Below are 27,065 nucleotides of genomic sequence, written 5' to 3' on the forward strand. Positions count from 1 at the left end.
GTTTTGATTAGTAATGGAACTCTAATGAGCAACTGATAACTGTCACTTCCTAGTGACATCTTTAATTGACGTCTTATGTCCAGCAAACTTGCGTCAAACCCGGCACCTGTCAGGTATAAATATTACCAACGTTGCCTTAAGCAATGTGAGTTCGTTGCCTGTTGCTGATGCCAGCTGCCTGCATGACCCTGTGTTGGTAAAAACTAGCACTCTGTCGCTGCAGCCTGCTATCCTGTGGTGGTGAAGCTGCTGATTACCATTATCGCCGCTACAGCGCGAACTATGGTGCAGTACGCTTAAGGAGCTGAACAGCCGTCCTCTGCGAAGACATCCAGCAGATTCCAGCTGCCCGCGGACGCTGTCACCCCTCCTTCCTCGATGCGCTGAAGAGAGCCGCTGCCTTTCTCGTGCAGAGAAATCCAGTCCCGGCGCTTCCGGTTTACCCTCGCGGGTGACTGGGATATCGAGAGAGACCCCTGAAGGAGATACCAATCCTCCATCATTCTATTCAGAGGTATGGTGTTGACTAAACCCTTAGACGAGAATTCTTGAAACAAACCTTGGCAAAACCAACTTAACTTAAAGCTACTTACTTGCTCCCCTTTCACGTGTTAGGCTTAGGTCAGGCACACTGGGGTAGGCTTAGTTAGAAGCACCAGTTGAGTATGTTAGCCTAATGTATATATGACTGTATATATGTTTTATTACTTTTAAACCATTGTATGGCTAAGAAACCATATCAATGCTTTTACAGTTCTATTTCACAATACTTATCTTACTGTACGTACTTTTTATAATAACAATTATTGCAATTGTGGCAATACATTTCTCTTGTACGAGAAGAAAGACTGTTCAATAAATGTTAACCTTTATTGATACACGCCCGTCTCTCTATTCTCTACATACCGTGAAAGTAAACTGCACTAGACTGACTGAGTGAAATCTATGTCTATTGTTTCACACGACCCTAGAGATTGACTCTTGATCTGAGGAGCAAAGTTGTCATGTTGCACGGTTGTTGGAAAACTGAATCCCTTCTTGTCTGTGCCAAGGAAGCTGATCACTTCCTATGCAGAGAAGAAAGTTTCCAGTGACCTCTGAGCTAGTTGGTAACACAACCCAATTAAGTTTAGCATAGTCAGTGGAGGCCTGGAATATAAGCAGTTCCACGTCGATACTACTGTTTATGTTATTCCAATGCGCAGGGCCTAGTGGGAAACTAGGAACTACACTACATGGCGCCCAAACGTTTGGTAAGACGATAAACTAACGCAAGACGTTAGAGTAACTCAGTCGTGCATTTTTCACACAGACCCCTTTCTCCCGTAAATACTCCAATAGACGTCTGGAGTGGGTGAAAGGTTAAAATCCGCCCGACCTTAGTAGGAAGAGATTCCTATGTAAAGCTCTGGTTTATTCAACGTTGAAGGATACAGTGTTCCAAAATATTGTGCACCTAATCTTTGTCTCCTTGGAGACCTACTCTGCAAAGCCTGCATTTTTAAAATGACAGACAGTGAAGAAGAAAGGGAAGCAGTTAGACTGGCAGCCCAACTAATAGAGGAAGACACGAGTCTCCTAGACACAGACCCGGGTGCTATTATCATCCCGGTCCAGTTAAAAAGATCTATAACTTTAAAACTTATAGAAAACGGACTGACACCTCAAGGTGGTACAGTAATTTTCGTGATAGAGGCTCACGAATATCGGCAGACAGAGGTATTCTATTCATGGATAAACTTTCCAGCGGTAAACGCTATAACACAAGAGTTTCACTATTACAAAATAGAGAAACCTCCGGAAGAGTACGCTCCTTTCGAGTAGATTGAAATTCCTCTTAAATTTCAAGAGCACCTGCTCTGGTTTAATGGCGCCCTAAAACATAATGATCACATAACTAGGCTCGGTCCACTAGGTAGACCAGGAGCCACGTGGCCGGTTCTAGCCAGCTACACACCACATCCTGACATTGCAAAAATGTCTAAGGAAGAGCTGTTAGCACAGCTCAAAACACTAATTAAAATACATAGGCAATTAGTCCAATATGTAATGCGGACTGCAACAGTCCAGCCAGCTGTTAATTCACACCAGCTGACCCCTCATCAGGGGAACACAAATAAAATTACACCACAGAACATACAGTCATGTCTTGGTAAAACACCCGTAAAACGGGAACAAATTCCTTTCTGGTTAGCCCAGAAAATCACTCAAATAGAGGCAGTATTTCCTGATACTACCCCCATTGAGAAACACAGAATCTTGACCATCTGCCTTCCTATGGGAATCGCACCACACGTGGAGGACTGTGACACTTGGGGTACAGTCTTTGCTTCCATTTACACAAAAACACACGGTGTTCCGTCTATGGCGGTAATACCAGAAGTGCTAAAACAGATTAAAAATGAATTCGGTCCAGAGCCCGCTTTAAATCTAGGTATGAAATTACTGAAAGATTTCAAGCAGGTCACGGCTATATTATTAGCCAACATAAAGGGAGAAGCAGCATCTGTGGCGATTCGCCAGAAGTTGAGGGAAACAGATATAAAAGATCCTGTTGAGCTTGCAAAAATCATAGAAAAGTGCTATGAAGAATTAGGTAGAGACAGCTTGGGTGGAAAACCAGTTAAGCCCCAACTGCTCGAAAATCCTGAAAAATTATTTATTAAAAATAATTTAAACACTCCTAAAAAGAGCTGGGATGGAAATAAACAATCCACTCCCAAGGAAAAAGTTTTCCAGTCCAGAGGAAGGTCTCCTCGACGGAGGGAAAGAACTCCGACTCGAGAACGCCAGTCTCCCCAACGGGAGCCCTCTGAGAAAAGATATAACCTTAGAAATAGGGATAATCTGAAAAAACCTGATAGATATCAAAGTATTGATACACGTCCCTCTCGATCTTTTCCACAGAATTCGGAAAGAAGAGGACGGTCAGACCCAGGAGAGCACACCTAGTCCAAAGACAAGGAACCTGCTCAAAATAAGAAATCTCAATTTCCTAAAAAGAAGGTAGCCAGTATTAGAGTAATCAACCATGCCGAGAATACTGAGGACACAGTTGAAAAACGGGGAGTGGGCATTGACAATGTTGGACAGTGCAGCAGAAATCAGTATAGCGCGTAAGATCTTGATGGGTCATCTGGAGACAGTGGACACGAATGAATACATTCAGGTTGAAACTGCCGACGCCAGACTTAGCGAGCCCCATAAAATATACGAAATAACATTGCGTATAGAGGGTGATAAGACTAGGAAAATTAAGGGTCTATTTTGGGATAAGCTCTCAAAAGGCTATGATATTCTGTTAGCTGAAAAAGATTGGCCCCCGGAGTTTGTCAGGGAGTGCCCTCGTGGCGAAGAAGTGATTATGCCTGCCTTCTCGAATCACATTCCGATTCATAAAAAATATACATATGCAAGGAAATGGGCAGTGGCCCAGGCACCTGCATTGTATAAAAATCATGTAGGATGGGATGAGGATTCACCGCCTCACAAAATCCAACTAAAAAGTGAACCAACTGCCCAACGGCAGTATCCCATAAAGCAAGAAGCTAAAAAACAAGTCAGGGAGATCTTAGATCAACTTGAGTACCAGGGGGTGATTGAAACATGCACCTCTCAAATGAACAATCCTTTGTTTCCTGTCTCCAAGCCAGACAATTCATATCGTCTAGTTTTGGACTACAGACATCTTAATACATGTTGCAAAACCTTTGCAGTACAAAACTCGCATAGTGCAGCCCTAATGAATAATATAGTTAGGAAAAAATATAAAACGACATTAGACATTTCTAATGGTTTCTTTTGTCAAAACATTGCACCAGAAAGCAGATATTTGACCGCTTTCTCCGCATTTGGGTCGCAGAAAAAATTCTGTCGACTCCCACAGGGGTTCAAGAACAGCCCAGGACTATTCTCAGCTAGGGTAACAGAGTTACTACAAATCTATGATGATGAAGCATTGTCTTACGTAGATGATATTTATCTCACAGACGACGACTTGGATACTCACTTGAAAAGAGTGAACACCATTATACTTGGGTTTGCAGCAGAGGGTTACAAATTCAACTTTAAAAAGTCCCGAATTGCCCATCTGACAGTACTGTTCTTAGGGTACGAATTATCAAGTGAAGGGAAAAGCCTAGCGGACAACTTCTTAGAGAAGTGCGCTGTACTCCAAGCTCCAAAAACGCTGAAGAATTTACAATCAATACTAGGTTTTCTGAATTTCGGAAGAACTTACATTCTAAATTACGCAGAGAGGATTAAACCTCTCTACGAACTAATTAAACCTGATTTAAAACAAATCAATTGGACTCAAAAACACACAGAAATTTTGAGATCACTGCAAACAGACATGTTAGCAAAAACAAAATTAGATACACGTGACAACACGATCGATCTTGTAATCCGAGTCATCCCAGGAAGATGCGGATTCACGTACCTAACCTCTAATGAGGGAGAAAAGGTACCAATTTCAATTAAATCTCACTTGTACACACAAGCAGAAAAAGCATTCAGTCGCACAGAAAGAACTGTGAACGCAGTGCAAATCGCATTAGCAAATGAACGAGAACTAGCACACGGCAAACGGATTAATATCCTTACAGCGGAATCCGCCTTCGAGGCGCTATTCAGCCCGGTAAACCTGCCTACAGTGTCACTGGATCCGAAATGGATACAGTGCATAGATTCTCTAGGAGCGGAAGACGTGAAATACTATTTTGCTCCGCAATTTGAAGAACTGAATGATTTAGAATATGAAGAAGAATATCCTCTGCCAATCGAAATCCTGCCTCTCCCACAATACGCCTGTATAATCTATACAGATAGCTTTGTACAGCATTTCAACGTAGAGAGAAAATCCTACGATGCAGCATGTGCGATCATTAAATGTCGTTGGCTGTGCGGTAAAATCAAACCGAAAATAACAAAAACTGAATCAGTAAAGTACTGTTCGGCTCAAAGAACTGAAATCAGATGTTTAAAGATGGCGCTCGAAAATGCAGAACGCGAATTCCCCACACTTATAGTGTGCGATTCTCATTTTTGCGTCAATTCTTACAATAATAAACTGCTGAGTTGGATCGAAAACGACTACAAAGATGACACAGGTGCCACAATAAAGCATAAAAAGCTCTGGAACGAGGTAGCTCTTTTACACAAAGAACTACAAAAGACTCACGTGATTCACGCACATAGTCTTCAACGTGATGGCGTTCACGTTGCAGGGAATTCATTGGCTAATACAGCCACCGCGGAAGCACCTAAACCGGCTTCCGTAGCCACAAAAAAGCGTACAGATAAGTATATAGACGGGGAAACCATGCTGGCAGTAAAAATGACCGTAAAAGGCGACTGTGCAGCACTACCCGTAAACTATCCACTCAATTATGCATACATAATCGATGCAAACTCCGTTCCTTTTGCTCGAATCCCTGGAGTGGGGGACAGAGTAATTCCAAACAGGAGCAGGAGGGGCTTCCTCTTACTGGAAGCACACATGGGGTTGGGTCTGAGACACCAAACAATCAAAGCCTCTCTGAAAGAATTGCAATCAGAGTACTGGTGGCCGGACATGAGTGAAGGAATTCATGACTTCGCAAAGAACTGTCCGGACTGCAACAGAGATCGCAGTTAAGAACCGGCAAGTATAGTTTCAGAAATCCTGATAGACTGCATAACGCGATCTATCTGCGCACTCAAAGATGAGAAGCGCGCCCCAGTGTACACAGTTAAGACGAAAAGCACTTAAAAAATTAGGCCTCCAGCGCTCGGCTGACGCTAGAACGGTTATAAAAGATTTGCGAGTCTTTATTGGCACATACGCAATTACCACGTTCCATTCTGACCAGGGTCCTGCTTTCAGCTCTCGAGCCTATAAGGAGGCCATGGCCAGCATGGGAATTGGGTTGCGGTATTCTTGTCCGTCGCACTCCGAAGGGAATAGTGTGGTAGAAAGAAAAAACCGGGACATAAAGCAATCTATAACAGCGAAGGTATTAGGTTCAGGCGCTGGGTGGGTCAAACAGTTAATAAGTGTCCAGACTAGTCTTAACAACATGCCGAGAAATTCTCTAAAAGGTTTCAGCCCATACGAACTATTGTTCGGAATTAGAATGAACGTTCAGGACCTCGATAGTCAGATGTCAGTGGTACAAGAAGAAACAACGCAGTTTGATGTAAAAGACCGTTTGGCTGTTTTACAGGAACTGAATGAAACAAGAAAATCCTTAAGCAACATAAAGTTAAAGCAACAGCCAAGTACCACTGACGAGGCACCACCCGCAACAGCCCCAGCAAGGCCTGTCTGGATTCCAAAGATTGGGGATCTAGTCAGAGAAAAGATCGCGGTTAAGAAGGAATTTGGGCCTTCTTACAGAAAAGCAGTACCTGTCTTAGCAGTCACCGGAACAAGATCAGTTGTGCTACCGCCCCTTGCTGGTAAAAAGGAGAACAGAGTCGTGTCCATCGATCTGGTAAAACCACAAGCATGTGGCCTATAATCAACAGTAGGCCCAGTGGACTCCCAAGAAACAACAGAATACCCAAACTTGCAACAATCCAAGAGGTTCAAACTGAAAGACTAATCACATTCGATCAGCCTGCAGTGCACAATGAAGGACTATGCAATACAGCCATGGAACTCGTGCCTCTTGAAACACAGATTGAAACAGTTCGTCAAGAAACAGCACCAGTCTACAATGATGTGGCATCAGAAAGTGCTACCGAGAGACAGATTGAAAGAACAATCCCATCAATTGACAGAACTGCCTCTGGTTATTTCATCAACTTCGACAACTTCTCTGAAGATTTTAACGACCCCGAAGTGATGCCAGAAATAAAAAAGTCTTTTAAAGAAAAAGCAACGGAACTCTTTCATCAACTGAAGGAAATCTACCTAATTTCCCCTTGGCTAGAGTTCTGGTTCGGTCTAGGTGTATTTTTCCTCCTGCTTTGGCTCATCATGGTACTGTGCTTGGGAAAATTCATTGAAGGAAAATATATTACAATGGACACAGCAAGTCAGAACATCAACCTAGTCCTGAAACCACACAGATCATCCCACGTGAAGAAAAGAGAACTGTCAACAGTAAATGTCACAGCAATTCCAATACCTGGTGGGGTAGTATGGGAGAAAACAGACTATGAGATATATGGTCCGGTCGAAATCCTGAAGTATCCTCATCAACTAAAGGTTTCCTTAAGTGACTTTGTGACACCAAGTACATTCTCTGATGATTGGGACTTTAACAGTATTAATGACATGATGTCTGATTTAGTAATGTCAGCTAGATTCACAGATCATGATTATTTACAAGGTTCATCTAGTTATGAGCAGTTATTCTGTTACACCCACTATGGGGATCATTACTTGCATAAATCTGCACAGCTTAGAAATGTTTTTATGTATAATCAATGGGAACATTGTGCTACACCACCTAAAAGCAGTTCTAAAGCATTTTTTGAGAAATTCAAATACTTTTCAGGGTTTAACACAAGTAATGCAGACACGTTTTATTACAAACTGTTAGAAAAAACAGGAATGAAAACAATGCTGACAAATTCTAAATTGATATATTCAGAAGCATTTTATGACAAAATGATGACATTTGGTTTTGATTATTGGAAAAATAATATTGAAACGAAAACAATTTGGGGTACAAAAGATTGGCAGGTGCAAGGCATAGAAGCACTATTTAGAACCTGCATGATACCAGAACAAATGTTGTTTTTAAATGACACAATACACCAAACATCTTGTCTTGGCCTAGCTAAGATCAAAGACCTTAAAACACCGTCTATTCCAAAGCCAATACCCGAAAATGCTACAGCTGATATTGAGTTAGACGTGTCACAAATTTTACATTTCAACAGAACACATCCTGATTGGAAAAAGTGGTTAATCTGGCCTACAGACACAAATAGCTGTCAAGATAGGTTCCTGAATAAAACACAGGGGTTAAAAATGACCAGATTAGACCCTAGATACTCCCAGAGACAACATCCAGGGATTATAACAACATACAGTGTAGGGAAACTCTGCCTAGAATGGCTAACTACATCCACACTGGCTGAAATTAAGCAACACTTGTCTTTATTAAAAGATGGTGCTGATTTGCGCGATTTCATTCTTGGACCACGCAAACAGCGTCAGAAGCGTTTCATAGCGACCAGTATCTATGCTGCTTACAAGGAGGCTTGGAAAGTAAAGCAAATTGAAACTGCTGATAAAATACGAGAAATTGATCGTATTGATTTGGAGAAATCACTTTCTGTGGTAGACAATGGGTTAACGACTCTGTCTTCCAGAATATATTCTTTGGACAATATTGTATCCTCTGCCTTTGATGTGATAGACAGAGATTTGCTAATGTTACAACATGGCCAATCTCAATTACGCTCTATTATAGAACTAGGCTGGACGCTGCAAAATCTTCGTTCAGGCTATGTGCCTTGGCGTTTAATCAACACAACGTCATTATTTTCCAGTTTTAACCTTACTGATAAACAGATCAGTTTGGCACAGAAAGGAGCAGACTATACAATCCTGAGCATCGAAAAACTCGAGAGATTACCATTGACAATGTCAGAGAGTCCTGTCATTGAATGGATAATATACGGAATTATCACAATTCCGATAACAACTTTCCGATTTAAAAAGTGCCTTGAGTACATACCTGCTGGCCAGTATGAACAATTGGGTAAAGGATATGTAAAATCCGAATGGAAATTACCATACACTCATTCTTGCTATAGTGACAGTGACAAAAATGTATTTCTTAGTGGTGAAAATTGTAAACATTCACTAAGCGGTATACTTTTGTGTCAGGGTATTAATTTACACGGAGCATGTGATGGAAATTCAAACAACCTTTCATGCCACCAGCTAGTCACACCTGCAACTCAGATAGAGCCCTTCTTTATGCAACTTTCGAACGGGAGTTACATTCTTAGAACGGATCACAGATGTTGTGGCCTGACGCCAGGGAAAAGTTATCTAGTACAAGTTACGTCCATGGTCAAATGTTGTATGCAAGCATTGTTCCCGAGCGGGCCTCCAGACATAGTGACTCCCCTCTGGCCTCGTCTGAATCTCTATTCTATACGAATTGATACATTAAGCAAAATGAAATCTGTACTTTTACAGACAACCGTGCCTATAACGTCATCTAAAGAGACGTATGATCTTCTAGTCGCAAGGACGGCTACTGAAGTCCATGACCTTTTATCAACAAATTGCCCGTGCATTTCGTAGAAATGTTCAGCCAACTCCTTAACATGTCTAGTGCAACAAGCATCCCAGGCATATTTAAGACAGTCTTTACGGGACTGCTAACACCCTTCCAGGCAATTTTGGGAATCTTTCCTAATTTTGTGCACTCCATTTTTGGCGGCATACCATTATTTTTGGGACTCGTCGCAGGGATTCTATTTTTGACCCTCCTGCTACGTTATGGCAAGCCTCGGCTCAGACATAGCTCCCATGGGAATGGAAGAGACAATCCTAGCAATGCGCTACCGGGACAGGATAACTAACGTCCTCGGATTGGCCAGGCTGAGAGATCTAAACATGACCTGGTTCCTTTCATTCAGACCGATATGGCAAAATTGCATTTTACCTGTGCTACGGTGTATGCTTTGCGGCGATGAATGCGTGTTGGACATCTCTCTTTCACTTCCATCAGCAGTACCAATGGACGTCGATACTTTGCTCAGTCCAATAACGGCTCACGCATTGTGTTGTCCCCAGCGGCTACCAATCCTGATGACGGCATTCGTGGAGACCCCTGTACTACAGCCAAGTGGTAACAGTGGAGCGAGTGACAAAAGCAACATCATCCAGGTACAACGTTCTGTGAGCATTGCTGGTCCTGCCTTCGATGACAGCAATCATTCTCACACCTGCCAAGTTACAGCGCTATCTAATTTGGTTGAACTATCACCTGAATTTGTAGACCAATTCTTTGAGAGCCTGTCTGATACGATGTTCTCACCCACAGAGAAACAATAACTTTTTGAGAAGCTTTCCGACACACAGCGTTCCCATGAACTCTGAATTCAGCCTTCAGTTTTGATCAACAAAAACTACCAAGAGCTTTGGAAATCTATTTTCTTTGAATTGGACAATTTTTCTAATATTGACCTTTTTTGGCACGAACAAATTCTTTGCTTAACGTAAAAACTATTCTTAGAGAACAGAAGCTTCACACTTCTATTTCTAAGCACATCTAGAGACATAACAACATAACACCAGCCTCTAGCACACATGTTATTACAATGCATTTTTATGTGATGATTTATCTCGCTTTTCTTCTGTCAGAGATACTTCATGTGTAATTCTTTTTGCATAATCGTTCATTGATTTCATATGCAATACTTTTTTGAATGATTACTATGCTTTAAAAAAAACGTACAGTACCTAAATTCCATGTATTACAAGTACGCCTATTTCGAATGCATTTATGTATTTTGGGGTGGGCAATGTTACACATGCATCTTATTGCTTAGTTTTAGCAATTTTGATGGACATGAAAACGTGGAGTGGGTGTTGCATGCTTATCTAGGTTCCTGATCGATACTGTGACCTTATGCCCCTATTCGGCTATAAATCCATTTATTCCCTATATTGGCATAACCGTTCAAGTGCGATTTTCTGAAAAGTCATCTCTGGCCTCACACGAACAGAGCCACATTCCAGCATGACTCTCTGCTACTTCCTTTGCGACCAATTAGTGCAATGACAGAGCAGCAGTCACTATCTGATATTCCTAGATAACACTCCGAGTTCTTCAACAAGATAAAAACTTAGCAAACCTGGAAATCCTCGCTTGCTATGTTTTGATTAGTAATGGAACTCTAATGAGCAACTGATAACTGTCACTTCCTAGTGACATCTTTAATTGACGTTTTATGTCCAGCAAACTTGCGTCAAACCCGGCACCTGTCAGGTATAAATATTACCAACGTTGCCTTAAGCAATGTGAGTTCGTTGCCTGTTGCTGATGCCAGCTGCCTGCATGACCCTGTGTTGGTAAAAACTAGCACTCTGTCGCTGCAGCCTGCTATCCTGTGGTGGTGAAGCTGCTGATTACCATTATCGCCGCTACAGCGCGAACTATGGTGCAGTACGCTTAAGGAGCTGAACAGCCGTCCTCTGCGAAGACATCCAGCAGATTCCAGCTGCCCGCGGACGCTGTCACCCCTCCTTCCTCGACGCGCTGAAGAGAGCCGCTGCCTTTCTCGTGCAGAGAAATCCAGTCCCGGCGCTTCCGGTTTACCCTCGCGGGTGACTGGGATATCGAGAGAGACCCCTGAAGGAGATACCAATCCTCCATCATTCTATTCAGAGGTATGGTGTTGACTAAACCCTTAGACGAGAATTCTTGAAACAAACCTTGGCAAAACCAACTTAACTTAAAGCTACTTACTTGCTCCCCTTTCACGTGTTAGGCTTAGGTCAGGCACACTGGGGTAGGCTTAGTTAGAAGCACCAGTTGAGTATGTTAGCCTAATGTATATATGACTGTATATATGTTTTATTACTTTTAAACCATTGTATGGCTAAGAAACCATATCAATGCTTTTACAGTTCTATTTCACAATACTTATCTTACTGTACGTACTTTTTATAATAACAATTATTGCAATTGTGGCAATACATTTCTCTTGTACGAGAAGAAAGACTGTCCAATAAATGTTAACCTTTATTGATACACGCCCGTCTCTCTATTCTCTACATACCGTGAAAGTAAACTGCACTAGACTGACTGAGTGAAATCTATGTCTATTGTTTCACACGACCCTAGAGATTGACTCTTGATCTGAGGAGCAAAGTTGTCATGTTGCACGGTTGTTGGAAAACTGAATCCCTTCTTGTCTGTGCCAAGGAAGCTGATCACTTCCTATGCAGAGAAGAAAGTTTCCAGTGACCTCTGAGCTAGTTGGTAACACAACCCAATTAAGTTTAGCATAGTCAGTGGAGGCCTGGAATATAAGCAGTTCCACGTCGATACTACTGTTTATGTTATTCCAATGCGCAGGGCCTAGTGGGAAACTAGGAACTACACTACACCACACATAATACACCCACCCCGAACGATTGCGGCAGCATACCCACCCGCAACAGATATTGAATCCCTTCCGTTCACGATCACAGCTCCCCCCCTTGCTAGCATCATCCCTTCCAAAACCAGCACGCCCGCTACCTTATCCTTGTGCCACTCTGATACTCCTTGCACGTACATCCCCCATTCCAACGCACCCCCCCTTCAGGTGAGGGAACATAATAGGACACTACATTACCACATAGAAGACACGCCGCACTCTGATCACACTTTAGACCCAAGTACACTTCCCACACCTCAGCCATCCACATCCACAACTCAGCAGTCCACATCCATAACACAGCCTCCAACCCTATTCATACCTGCACCAGACCCCAGACTTGACCAGACCACAACGCAGCCACATCCATAACACAGCCTCCAACCCTACTCATATCTGCGCCAGACCCCAGACTTGATGTTCATGATTTCATTACTTCAAATCAAAGAAGAACTTCAAGCTTTTAATGAGGTGATATCGAGACAACTGTGGTTCACCAGAGCTACAAGACAGTCTAAATCTAGCGGGCACCTGAACCAACTAATAGTCACTTCGAAACTTGCGCTACCCAGCTGGAAATCAGTTCCCTCCCGTAATAAATCAACCCCCCAAATCTTAAGCACCAATTCCATCTCGGGGAGGGATTTACTTTCTCCATTACAATCATATGAACCCTCTCTCATGAACCCTCTCACTCCCAGTATAACGACAATCCCAACTATCCCTCCCAACCCTCATAGGACCATTAAACACAACACTAGAGGCGTCATTGACAACAACCCAAGAAGTGTCCCCCTCATTCAGGGACCTACTTCATCCCTCATCACGCCCATCTTAAATGCATACTCCTAAATTGTAGATCAGCCTCAAGACACACAGCGGACATAGCTGACCTCATTCTCACACAAGAACCAGACCTGATAATGTTAACCGAAACTTGGCTAAAGGAATCCTCCACACCAATCATTGACATACTAGTACCCCCAAACTATGATATCATCAGACTGGACAGCATTGATAAGACAGGGGGAGGTATTGCCTGCATACACCGTAGCAATCTTTCAGTAAACTGATCCATATCCTCTGTATTCCCTTCTTGCGAATACATATGCCTCGACATCACCAGTAATGGCAAACCAGTATGCTCTTTACACACCCTCTATTATCCACCAGGTGACAACCTCACCTTCACCGAACACTTCATGGATATGGTCTCATCTAACAACGGTCATCAAAATACCCAAATATTCCTTGGAGAATTCAATCTCCACTGGAATGACCACATGATGCAGTGGTCAATAGTCTCAAAAACTACCTCAATGACCTAGACCTCACCCAAATTTGTAACAGCCCTACACACAATAAAGGTTCAATCCTGGATACAATAATCTCTAAAAGAGATTCCATTCAGCTAGAGTCGATCCAACCCTGCGACTGGTCAGACCATCATATTATCACCTTCTTTATCAAGGAAACAGTGAAACTTAACTCAGTTCAATCCACAAGACCAAAAGTATGGAAAAGAGACCTGAAAAAAAACAACCCTAACATATTACCATCTTCCAGCTACAACCTACTTCTGCCCCCTGCGGGGATTTCCGAAGTCCATGACCTCACCAATCACTACGTCAATTCCAAGAACTTGATACTAAATGAGGTAGCTCCCCCTTCAACTAAAGAGTCTCCATAAAAGATTCTAATGGAATGGAATACTCAACGAGGATAGGCGATCTCAGAACTTCTGAACGCACATGGAGATCAGTTCCATCCGCCAATCACCTCAAGATTCTAAGGAAGAAGAGAAATGCATATTACAGAAAGATCAAGCGCACTAAAGCAGACTTCTTCAGCTACTAACTAGACCAAGCAAAAAATTGTCCCCAAAAACTTTTTTAATTAATCAAAACCCAATCTAAGGATGCACCTCAACTTCCGCAAGACATTGCATGCCAACAACCCAATTGTGAAGATTTTGCTGCTTTCTTTACTCAGAAGACTGGCGGCATCAAGAAGGATCTCCTCAATGATCTAATTTCGCACTCTGTACCTCATATGAAAACCTCCTTATCACTTCCAATCGCACCACACCAAATCCCATCAAAGTTTGACCTAAAAAATGACTCAGGTTGGTCATCCTTTGCTACTTACAGTGAAGAAGCTATATGCAAATTGCTTAGTTCCCTTAATCCTGCCAATCACTTCACTGATCCTCTCCCCGCAAATGCAGTTAAGGACTTAACTCCATTACTTCTACCTCTCTGGACCAAGATCATAAACAGCTCACTACAACAAGGTTGCATCCCTGGACACCCTCAAACCGGACAGGTATCACCCATTCTAAAGAAACCCACGGCCAACCCTACGGACCTAAACAACTATCGCCCTATTTCCAATATTCCTATCCTGGCCAAACTATTGGAAAAATGTGTACATCGCCAGCTGATAAGGCATATTGATCACTTTGACCTTCTTAACCAATACCAATCAGGTTTCCAAGCAGGTCACAGCTGTGAATCAGCCGTGACACATATAATTGATGACGCTCTACAAATCCTACTCATCCTGCTAGACCCCTCCTCAGCCTTTCATACGGTCAGACATGAGAACCTGACAGATCTGCTGAAACACAGAATGGGATTATCAGGGTCAGTGCTAAACTGGTTTACCTCATTCCTCCAAAACAGGTCACAACAATTCAAGTTTAACAACTCCCTGTCCAAACCCGTCCCAGTAACTTTGGGAGTCCAGCAAGGGTCCTCACTATCCCCAACACTGTTCAGTATTTTCATGGAATCACTCACCGAAATTCTACATGCGTCTAACGTGCAATATCACATGTACGCTGACGATACACAACTATACCTTAAGATCCACACCCTAGACAACATTGAATCGCTTAACACAACGCTTGGGAATACCCAGACATGGCTGGCAGAAAAACATCTGAAATTGAATTGGACCAAATTCATCCTAACCGCCCCACCCGCCCAAGTCCCCATAATGCAAGACTGGATCCAACATCTTACAGCACAGAACTGACGATCTCTGGTGGGATCAGATCCTCAAGAAGTCCGGAAAACCTATTACTGAAACCGCAAAGATTCAACAAGAAGAAAACATATAACCGAACCTTCTCAGGGATGGCACACAGAATCTGGAATACCTTACCCCCAGAAACCAGACTTAACTCTTCTACTGCATCATTCAAAAAGGAAGTAAAATCGATTCTCATGGCCAAATTCACCTGAGCATGGTCTAAAGAAATTATGAGACCAAACGTACCCTCGCTACTAATCCTTATTATGACAAAGGACCTTCCAGGCATCCTAGACATTATATCTACCCTATACCTAAATCACTGGGATAGTTTTGTGATGTACCTTACTATTTTGCTTTTACGAGATGTTATGCTTACAAGCTTTGACTAGCATGTAACTGATGTGTAAAGAACTCTACTTACTGTAAAGCGCTCTGATATCCGCAAGGGTCTTGTTCACGCTCTATAAAACTCTCAAAATTAATAAATAAATAAAACTGTCGTCCATGCACCTTCGATTTCTTTCCAAAGAATAGCATGTCTGCCAGAGAACTGCTTGCTGAGATATGACCAAGAGGTTTTCTATACATCTCTGAACTGTTTTACCTAGCTAAAAAAAAAAATTAGAATAGCCATACAGTTCCCTTCCTTTTGCAAATGCTAAACCGGGTAACAGACTAGCAGGGTAATTACTTAATAATTTGACTGTTACACAAGGATTGCCTAAACAATTATTTTATTAGGTCTGCAAAAACTCAAACAAACAACACTATTTTAAGTATATTCTGCCCTCAATTTACCTGTGAGGAAACAGGAGGAGGCTTACATTTTTGAGAACGAGATGTGAATAGATCTCATTCATCACCCATAGTGGGAGTAGCATCCCATGAGCTTAAATGTAGATGCGGTGTTAGACTCTACTTTCTATCCTATGTTTGTTCTGGAATAAAATGTATTTGTATGGGTAAACTGTGTCCCAGAGTATAAAGTGACGGCAACATTATCTTCCTCAATCATACATGAGTGAGGTATCAATGGCTGCCTCCCCAAGGGGTAGCATGTCAGAGTCTGAAGAATAGGTACTCAAACACACCTGGTATTCCATTAGAATGGAGTGATTATGAGGCATCTTTTGGAAAACGCGTAATTTTAGTCATGCAGCTACAGAATCCACTATATGGAATAATTTTATGTTTATAAAAAGGGCTTGGTGCTCAAATCTAAGATTAAATCATACTATGTAAGGAGAAACAGTCTAGAGACATTTTCAACTCTAGATCTTAAGTCAGAGATCTATTCAAATTATATGTATTAATTTAAATCAAAAGAAAGTGTCATATTAATCAAAATCTACAAGTACAATCTGTCGATTCACCAAATTCAGACAATATTTGAGGCAAACCTAAAGAAAACGAAATCGGAAATGGCGGGCTTTCAGCAGGATAAAGTGATAAAAGCCATAGCTTCTCTAATAAAAGTTAATAAAGCACCTTCACAAGAGGGGCATGTCTCTGTTGTAATATCAGGTGCACTGTTGGGCCCCTCATATTGCTCTTCAAGAAAGTAATGGCAACTAAATCTCTTATTTTGAAAGAAGTAACATGTGCCCTCTTTGGATATTGAGGAAAAAGTAAAACACATTGTGTATCTTATAGGTCATTTGTACTAATCAACACTGATGCTAAACCGTACCAGGAAATATTGCTCAGTAGGATAGTTTACTTATCTTGTTGTTAGACGAGATATTATGTAGAACAGATGAACTGTAGATAAATTTGGGAAAGTTGTATACATTATTAGGGTCCCAGTAATGGTAGCAATGCTATAAAGGCTGTTATGAGATGTGTGTAGGCAGTAATAGTCAAATTCAGGTTTGTTGAATCATTTAAAAGTTGTCTATTTCCCTCCTGCCAACATCTGACCAATAGAGTACTGAGAAAAGAATTCCTGTTGGATTTAAAACATCTGAGTTGCTGGGCATGCAGCTTTGCCCAAAATCTCCCTTCCTATTTGCCCTTTGAGGGCAGCCATTTGAAAAGTGCATGAATTAAAATTGAATGATTCAAAGAATGCTAAAAGGGTGTTTGACAGTGACATGACCTTATTTGCTGATGGCATTCTAATGACATTCACCAACCGGGGAACATCCCTCACTGGTTCAGAAACCAGACTATTTCATGCAATTTTAGGCTTCACAGTGCAAATCTGGGTAAATGAGAGCTGCATAATATTAGCTTGACTAAAGGAAAGCTTACTATTGTTCCCACCTGTTAGAATGAGTTAACCCCTTCGCTGCTGGCCCTTTTCCGCCGCTGTGCGGTAAACAAATGAACAGGGGCGGGCCATGACGAACCCCAGCCGTCATCAGCACACAAGCACCGTAGTGCATGACGGCTGGGGTTCGTCATCAGCATACAAGGGGTTAAAGAGACTTGGGAGGCGGGCATAATAGATCCCTGTCTTAGTTGGGAAGAATTGCAACACTTGAATTTACCATTGTGCCTTGGGTTCTGCATCATACCTAGGTGCACCCGGTACCTAATGAAGAAATGTGTGTACTCCAAGAGGAAGTGATGTAGTATGTGAACAAGCAGGCAGCAGAGTGTACCAGCACAGATTCCAACCAGACTTAAACCAGAGGGCGGAATTCCGTACCCAGAACTCGCACAATATCACCAAGCTTCTCATCATTACATTTTGTCTGAATGGTTTAAAAAAAGAGTACCAGATAGGGAATAGAGATGGGGCATAGAAACGGGCATTGCATGGTGCACCCTGCTATACTGGAAGTGATCAGAGTAAAGGGTATGCTCTAAACAGCTCAGTGATGGCCTGCCACTTTAAATGTGTGAGGCCATGTGTGCATTAGAAGAGGAGTGATGTAATTTCCCTTTACATGGACACCAGTGTTTGATAGCTTGGATCTTTCACTGGATGCTTAGAGAAAAAGTCATTGTATATTATTGAGAAGATTAGTATAGAAGTTGAACTGATTAATGAAGAGAAGAACAGTAGGCCAGATCAGCTTAATTACATCCATATCCTTGATGCTAACCTGGAATTATGATCCAACAAACAGAGGTTTCCAGTGCACAAAGAAGGGATGCTACTGGGGTAATACAAACTGGAGCTCTCAGCATACAGCCAAAAGTGTATTTGTCACCTCTTCTAATTTGTCTCCATGAAAGGCAGAATGTGTTAATAAAATGAATTCCTTGAGAATTCGAAGGCTAATTAGTTGAGGGTGATGCAGTTTGTAAAATGTAAGGCTGAGATTCACTGAGCAGGAGCAGATGCAATATACATTGCTCTACATTCTGCCTTATTACTCTATATAGTCACAGAACACCTCAGTGATTTGCAATACCCTGTAAATCCTGTATTACTCAAGACTGCACAAATTGTTGAATTTCTTTCAAAGTCCCATGATTATACAATGAGCTTCCTTCGCATTATTCAGTATGCCCCGCTTACTACAGTTCACGTTTCCAAAATCTCGCTGCCAAATATTTAGACCATGTGCTGTGTGGAGGTACTGCACTTTATTTGCTGTGCATGCCTGCTGTGTGCATTCATGTCCTGATTTACGTAGTCACTATTAGAACTTTTACCCTAGTTTTTTAGGTCTCGCCTGGCGTTGCAGCGCAAAGCGCTGCTCGCTGAGCGAGAGATATTGTAATAGAATAGATTTGAGAAGGGAACTTGAAGCCCGCCCCTCATTTTCATTGGCTAGCGTCACCGTTTATGCTAAATGGTGGCCTGCCTTTGGAAATGAGGTTTTTATTCCACTGCCCTTTCTCCCATTAGTCTGGCCGATCCGGACAGGGTCGCCTGCTTTGCTGCTGTCGCAAAGCACTTTCTTATCTTTATGGGGCCATGTGTTTCTTATTTATTTATTTATGGGATTTTTAATGCGCAACTAATACCCTAGGGTGTCTAGGCGCAGTGAGATGCTCTAGGATACACAAAATTCAGGGCACGAACTTATTAATTGAATAACCAAGTTTTCAAGGCCTTACGAAAGGCAATGAGTGTTGGTGCTGTTTTAATATACAAGGGGAGTGTGTTCCACAGTATGGGGGTCGCTACCAGGAAACGTCTGTCTCCCCATGTGGCCGTTCTTGTTCGGGGAACATGCAATAGGTAGCTTGCTGCTGATCTTAGATTCTTTCCAGGTATGTACACCTGAAAAGCTTCCTTCAAGAACTTTGGTCCAGTCTGATGAATGGCCTTATAGGCGATGCAGAGAGCCTTGAATTTGATTCTGCTCTCCACTCTTAGCCAATGTAGATGGCGTATGGCTACTGAAGTGGAGTGTCGCCAAGGAATATTAAGCAGAATCCGTGCTGCCATATTTTGCACAGACTGTAGTTTGTTCAGGATGTATTTGTGAGTGCCAAGGAAGAGGGCGTTTCCATAGTCCAGCTTCGAAAACACTAAGGTGGTGATAAGTGTTTTCCCTGCCGAATCAGGTAAGTATGGCATGAGTTTTTTTTATTTTCTTCAGCATGAAGAATGCAGCAGAGACCACCTTGTTGACATGATGACCAAAAGTTAGCCTATTATCAAAGATCACTCCCAAATTCCTAACCTTAACAGCTGGAATCGGGGGGGGAGCCCATCTGACTGGGCCACCAAGTTGAGGACCATTCGGGAGAGAGCTTACCGAAAGTCATGACTTCGGTTTTCTCTGCATTAAGTTTCAGGCAGTTACTGTGCATCCATGATTGTACATCCAGTAACCCCTCCTGAAACTTGGCTGCCACCACTGGACCGTTCTTGTGTACCGCCAACACAAGCTGGGTGTCATCCGCGTAGGTAGTTAATCGCATCCCGTGTGATTTAATAACCCTCGCCAAGTCCGCAACATAGATATTAAAAAGCGTGGGACTTAGCGAGGATCCTTGAGGGACTCCACAGGGCAGTTCAGAAATGGGCGAGTAGTAGTTGCCCAATTTAACTGCCTGTTTGCGATTAACTAGGAAGGAAGCTATAAGATCTTTAGCCAGATGACTAATTCCAAGGGCTGCGACACGGTCGACCAAGATGACGTGGTCGACCGTGTCAAAAGCAGCTGACAGGTCCAACAAGATGAGCACTGCAGCACCTCCCGAATCCATGATCTCTCGAATTTCATCTGAGGCCTTTATCAATGCTGTCTCAGTTCCGTGTCCCTTCCGGAACCCGAACTGAGTGTCATCTAGGAGTTTATGTTGTTCAATAAACTCAGAGAGCTGTTTATTCATTATTGCCTCCACTATTTTGGCAGGGAAGGGAAGGCAGGCAATTGGCCTGTAGTTGGAAGTGATGGTAGGGTCTAAAGATGGCTTCCTAATCAAAGGTTTAACAATAGCCTTCTTCCAGGTCTGTGGATAGACACCTGTCTTAAAGATGGAGTTGCATATGTTGGTCAGCGGCTGGGTAACAACATTGTGTAGTTGGTTCATTATGGTCGGGGACATGGGTCCAACGGAGAGCCTGATTTAATCTTGCCAACAAGTGCGTTGACCTGATCTTCGGTAGCTGACTGAAACTGAGTAAGGGAAGGGTGCTTCAGTGCTGGTTAAATAATTAAATCTCTCTAATAACAACAGGGGGTACCCAATCAACCACTCGGCATCTGGGTGAAAATAAACTAGCAAAATACAAGTGATGCCAATGGTATCAATTTAGACAAACTTATTTAAGGAGAAAGATACCATCAATTATCTATCTCCACCATACACATTTGTAAATGACTAAATCGACTGTTCTATTTTTATGTTCATCTTACGGCTAATTATCTTAAAAGAAACACAAAACACATCAGTGATATCTAGTATTCTTTTAGTAGTCTTTTCAAAAGTTTTTTGTAGTATTATAATCATACACATCAATATCTATTCTCTTGAATCGAGCAATTTTTAACAGGACATACAGATAAAACAAATGAATAACAAATAAAGTTATACAAACGTTGACCCTTAATCCATGGGTTATGTCTGAAGCCCAATAGTTTGCAAATAAGGAAAAAACAGTAATGTCTCTTATAACCTTAATTCCTTCTTCGAACACCACAATTGTATCTGGGAGTAGATGAAGCACAACTCAATGTTTTTATGGCTTCTCAAATCAGTCCAACTCCTAGGGAATATATCCCGTATTGTTTCCAAATCAAACAAAGTGTGTCGAAATCAATAATAAACTGTTGACGCGTTTCGGCCTGTCAGGCAGTTTCAGGCCTCATCAGGACAATGGGCAAACAAAACAAGCAGTACTTTACCACATTCAAACCCGGTATACAATCCCAGCCTATTTTTAAATTGGTCTTCGCTATAGTGTATCACACCAAGCATATCATTTGGCAATTTTCCATATCTGCGAACAACCTGGTGTCCACGTATCCGTGGCTTAATCGTGTATTTTCCGATCCGGACAGTGATATTATTCAAAGCACGTCCAAAAGCCAACAGCGTCTCCAAATCACGCCCGATGTTCTCAATACCTTGGATCGTCTCCCAAGGAAAGCCGTACAGCTAGAGAGTAGTTAAATCAGCGGCTCTTCCTACCTGCTCTTTAGAAAAAGTGGAGTAAATGTCCGTTACTTTAGTGGTAAAAAATGTGGCTAGGGCAGTACAGAATTCCTGCGAGTTCTCTATTGTGGAGCCAGCTAGAGAACTGGACAGAGAGTTTACCACTTGAAATAGCATCCTAGATGAGTTCTGGGCGTGCTCAATTCGACCAGTGAAAAAAAGATTCTTTTGTGTGGTAATAGCTTTTTTATATATCGCTAGAGCACTTTTGTATTCTTGCTTAGCCGATGGACTATAGTGCTTTCTCCCAACACCTTTCTAAATTTCTACAGAGCTGACGCTGGAGTCGCAGCTCCTCTGTGTACCACTGGGCAGATGGAGTCGCTCTATTGGGGCGATAAATTTTTTGGGGAGCAACTTCGTTCGCTGCTTTTAAGATCCATTCCTGAAATTTAATGGACATAGTTTCGGTATCGTCTCCGCTTTCAGGAGCAGATGACAGCAAGAGGTTTGAAAGATGTGGTATATCTGCATTTTTCCACATCCGCGCCCCCACTGATGCCCTATCTTTGGTCTGAGGGGGTTTGAGTGGTAGCATCCGAATCCTAAAAATAATGGCTTGATGGTCAGACCATATCAGAGGTAGTGTTGCCACCAACTCAAGCTATGGTCATTCGTAAACAGGCCATCCAGCGTGTGTCCGGCTTCATGCGTGGGGCCCTTCACCAGCTGCTGCAGTCCTATTGCCTGCATATCAGTGATAAATTGGAATGTATCTTTGTTTTCCATATTTTCCAATGGAAAATTAAAGTCCCCAAGAATCGTATAAGTCGGGGATTCTATTGCTGATTCCATAATTTCAGTGAGTGCAGCTAAGAATTTGGTTCGAGTCCGAGGTGGCCTGTACACCAGGGTTCCTTTAAAAGCTTGTTTGTGTGTAAGATTGATAGTAAATGCGAAAGCTTCGCAATTGGTACTTTGAATGGGCTCAAATTTGGCACGATAAGTGTCCCTATGAATAATGGCTAAGCCTCCGCCTCGCCCCGAGGCTCTATCTTGTCTAGCTACGCTGTAACCTTCAGGGGTAGCTTGAACAAAGTCAGGGCCTGATGCATCCTCTCCCCATGATTCTGTGATGAATAAAATGTCCAGTTCATGATTAATAATGCTCTCCCTGATGTCCAGACTATGTTTGGGGAGAGAGCGTGAATTAATGAGTGCTGCTCTAGTATACTGTGTCGCTAAGCGAGGAGCACTGGCAGTTATAAAGAAGTGGGCTATAGTATTTGTCGCAGGCAGGGGAGGTGGCATAGTGAGAGAACAACCTGCACATGATATAGGTGTGGATAATGAGCGTTTTAAAAACGGGAGTACTTGACAAGACGTACCCGGTCCTGTATTCCATTCCTTCAGCTGTGTGGAAGTGTAGCGTAGGGTAGAAGCGGTATTTAGGATAACAGCAGGACCAGGGGGGGTGGCCCTGTGCCCGGATCTGGCTCGGACGGGCGCAGACGGGCTTGTCTTAGGCGCGTCTTCGGCGCGCGCCCGCTGCGCTCGTCCGCTGCGCATCCTAGTCGAGCGAGGACTAAATAGCTCTCTCCCGTAAGTGGAGAAGAGCTAGACCGCGTCCCGACCCTGCCCCAAGATGGCGGCTGGTGCTCGTGGACGAGTGCCCTATTCCCTTCGCTCTAGCGGGTCAGGTAGGTACCAAAATACTGTGAAAATCACGCTAGGGTTAGTGCAATATTAATATCATTTCTAATTAGTGTGAAGGAGGAGGGCACTGTCCCGACCTCTCATTGGAAAAAAAATCTTGATTTTTTTTTTTCCTTTGAGAGGTCGGGGGCAGTGTGCACCTCCACACTTATTAGAAACACATGGCCCCACAAGCGGCTGCCTTCCCGCAATGGCTAGCACTTGTTGCCCCCACCGCTTTCACTCGCGGGACACAGCATGCCATGCCACTTTAACTTTAATAAGGGCTGCGCCCCCCAGCACTCGCGGGACGCAAGCTTCGGCAGCCGCTTCTTCTAGATTTTGAAGGAGGGGAACCTGAATAACCCAATATCAATGTTTTCACTTATACTGTGTGTGTACCATGATTGCCAGTTTGGGAGAGGCACAGAGTGATCCATTGTGAGAAATGCCTTTGAAACTCTCCGTCAGCTGAATCCCCAGCATCCACCCCCAGCAGCATTGGCAGTTAGCAGCCCAGCCGTGGATGCCAAACTTTGCACTCTGCCTGGCCCGGCGTCACCCATCCCGCCGCAGTCCTGCATGTCACTGCCCCTGCCCTGAGGCTGGGAAAGCCTCTGCAGTTGGAGCGACCAGAGGAGCAGCGAGGGGCGCGGAGGAGCTGCTGCCTCCTTAACACGCTCTGTGACTTGAGCCACTAGTTCCTGGCCCTCGCTCAGAGTTGGTTATCTGACATAATATAACGTCAGGCTACATGTCCAGCGTGCACCATCTGCAAAGGGGAGATTTGTCCATTATGTAGGAAATGGTTCTTAAATTCTAACTACAAAATATTAGAAAAATAGCAGCTTCCTATTTCAAATCTCCGGAATACACAAACCAATATAATGGTTTGAAAAGCTTTGCCAGTACACACAGACTGCTTAAAATATCAGTTATCAACTGTAGCAGGACTCGTTTAACAACGCTATTGATGCTCTGGGCTCCACCTCCACCACCTGACTGATCTAGCCGCCCAGGTCTCTCTGAGCTAATAAGTAACTGTTTCCCAAACCTCACTAGATAGACGTCAGCAGGATGAAATGTGGAGTTGCAGTTTGAGCCTGTGGCTGCAGGTAGCAGTCCGATTTCAACAAGAATCGATCAATTGACAATGTTTCCTCAAATACTATGTTGTCGTCGACATCGATTAACTCGATTTTCTGCAGAACATTTGAATGTTGTGCTGTTTTTATTTAAAAACAAAACCTTTTTTAAACAACTATCGTGGTCCATCATAATGATTTCTGTGTCTTTAACCATTGCAGAAGCTATCACGATTGTTACTATTAATATGTGTTTCCTTGTGTGTCTTGTTAAACAGGATCGTTATTCTGTTGTGCATTTATTTACATTTTCTTTAAATTTTACTGTGCTTGTTTTTAAATCAGAAATAAGTAGCATTTAAATATAAATGCATGTACACCGAATTACCCCTGCTCTGCTTATCGAGCTCGGCAAACTGAACAGCAGGAGTTACTAATTGATAATCTCCCGACCCCTGGGGGAATAGGGCGGGGGAAGGGCATCAGGGAGGGGCTTGCATGTGTGTGTATATTGATCACACTGTTAGAGTGTACAATTGATGTCTTTATCCAGACTGGCGGAGGCTGCAGAAGAGTACACAGCCCGAGCTACAAGAGCAACACAGACCCAGCCGGTAAAAAGCTAAATTCAAAGGGCGAGTCTAGAAAATGGGGCTTTAAATGCCCCCCTCCCCTGCCCGCCACCTTCTCCAAACTATCGACCAACAAACTTCCAGCAGTCTTACCCTCAATTTGTGTGTATATGGATCGCTGCTGTGTCTGTCTCCATGGACACTGTACCCAATATAATAGTTTGTAATGGTTGTTTAGTTGAAACTAGCCTTATCCAATCAGAGCACTTGTTGGGATAGCAGTTTAGCACATGACATAGAACTGACGGCTTGATCCAATGAGTTTCAGGGGGTTTGTTTGACTGTAGACAGTGCGCACCAAGCTGTTTTAGGAACAAGCATTTGCAATAGCAAGTTAAAGCTCTTTCAATTGTAAATACAATGTCTTTTCTTTTTGTTCTAAAATCCAAAAGCAAAATAAGAGCCATAGTCATTTTCAATGCCAATAGCTCAAACTTGCATAACTGGGAGGCCTACTGCATTGCAAATGCTGGTCTTAAATATGCTTTAAAGGTTTGTCCAAGAATTGAAGTTCAGCAGTCCCAGACATGCGCTAATGATTTTAGTCATGTGTGTTTTTCAACAATGTCTTTGCTTTGGTCATCACGCATTGAACCTCTATTAAAGGCTGACTTTTGTATTTTATAGGAATTGCCACAAGAAGTGCATGAAATCTTGGGTATGAAAAACTGTAACAACATAACAAAGGATTTAGAACTAAGTGAGAAAGAACATATTGATTCAAGGTGTTCTCGAAATTCTGTGCACCAAAATACCTCAGTGCCGTTAATTTCAGCCAATGGAAGAAGTGACACAGCAGCATTTACCACGACTCGATTGACAAATTGACATGTTGTGTATCCCCATGAAGCTATGTTTCCTGAAACTAGAGACAATTTGATGCAGCTCTTTGACCAGACTATAGAATTTGGAAATTTGATAAAAGAAAATGGATTGAAGATTTTGAATTTTGTAATATGTGCATAAATTATTTATCTACTGAAATGCTTTTCATTAAATCTATATAAAATATTGGGAACAATTGTTTTTCTTTGTAGTTATTTCTTGGAATTAGTTACTGTTTTCGGTTTGTTTTGCTTTATTAAATTCTTAGCAGCAAAGTGAAGTGAGGGAAGTTTCATTTAGTTAATAGAGAATTTAACAAAAACGACAAACCCCTCCCAATTCTAAACTGCTCTTTTCATGAAGGCTGTATGTGTTCTGCTTTACCATTCACCTTGTATTACTATCAATCCCCATCTGATAGAGACTTCTAGCTGCAGATGTCTTACCTTTTGTTAGACGGGACCTGGAGGGTCGGCCGAGGACAAGGGGAGAGGTCTCCGGGGAGAGCCGTCTCCAGCGATCGTACAGACAAGTAACTTCCCCCCCACAGATAGGCACCACACAAAGATAAGATTTAACGTTCTTTATAAGCAATCTTGAAGTACGGTAGAATGGTACAAGGAGGTCTTGACTCAGGGGTCCCCTCGATTCTAGTCTCTTGGATGGGAAAGGGGGTAGCGGGACAGTCTTATTACCAAACTGGTAGTTGCGATGAGATGATGAGTAGCTCACAATCCTCGAGCTCGGTGTTTCTTGAGGGACGGGCCGCGGCAGCGCCAGCAGGTCCCGATGAAGACGGTGATTACAACGGATCGCGGCAGCGCCAGCAGGTCCCAACGAAGATGGTAGTTACAACGGGTCGCGGCAGCGCCAGCAGGTCCCGACGAGGATGTAGGTTGCAGAGGGCCGCGGCAGGACGACAGTTCACAAGGTAGGGCTGCGGCAGCGCCAGCAGTCCGTCAAGGATGAGTTCTTCTCGGTGTCTCTCGACTCCAGGATACAACTGCCTTCCTGCTCTGGAGCTGCCCCAGTTATAGGTCTGGCGGCCTTTGATGTCTGGACCCTCGCACTTGGAGGTCGGGAGGTCCGGGATGAGGGAGTCCAGACACCCAGCAGGGGGGTGGAGCCAGCGCCCGGGGAGGCTGGGGGCGATCGGCACCTGGCGGGGGAGAAC

The 27,065-nt window shown here is 43.0% G+C and overlaps 1 protein-coding gene across 4 annotated transcripts in view; it reads left to right on the plus strand.

Moving 5' to 3' along the window:
- The window catches only part of TBC1D15 (TBC1 domain family member 15), a 608,606-nt gene extending 582,519 nt beyond the window's left edge, over positions 1-26,087 (plus strand). For all 4 annotated transcript variants that reach the window (XM_086918096.1, XM_086918103.1, XM_086918101.1 and 1 more), the window contains one exon: positions 25,694-26,087. In XM_086918096.1, the coding sequence (XP_086774222.1) occupies positions 25,694-25,894 (201 nt within the window). In that variant the 3' untranslated portion in view covers positions 25,895-26,087. The remainder of the gene's footprint in view (positions 1-25,693) is intronic.
- The last annotated feature ends 978 nt before the right edge of the window (positions 26,088-27,065 follow it).

Source organism: Lissotriton vulgaris, chromosome 1_1 (assembly GCF_964263255.1).
Source record: "Lissotriton vulgaris chromosome 1_1, aLisVul1.2, whole genome shotgun sequence".
NCBI lineage: Eukaryota > Metazoa > Chordata > Amphibia > Caudata > Salamandridae > Lissotriton > Lissotriton vulgaris.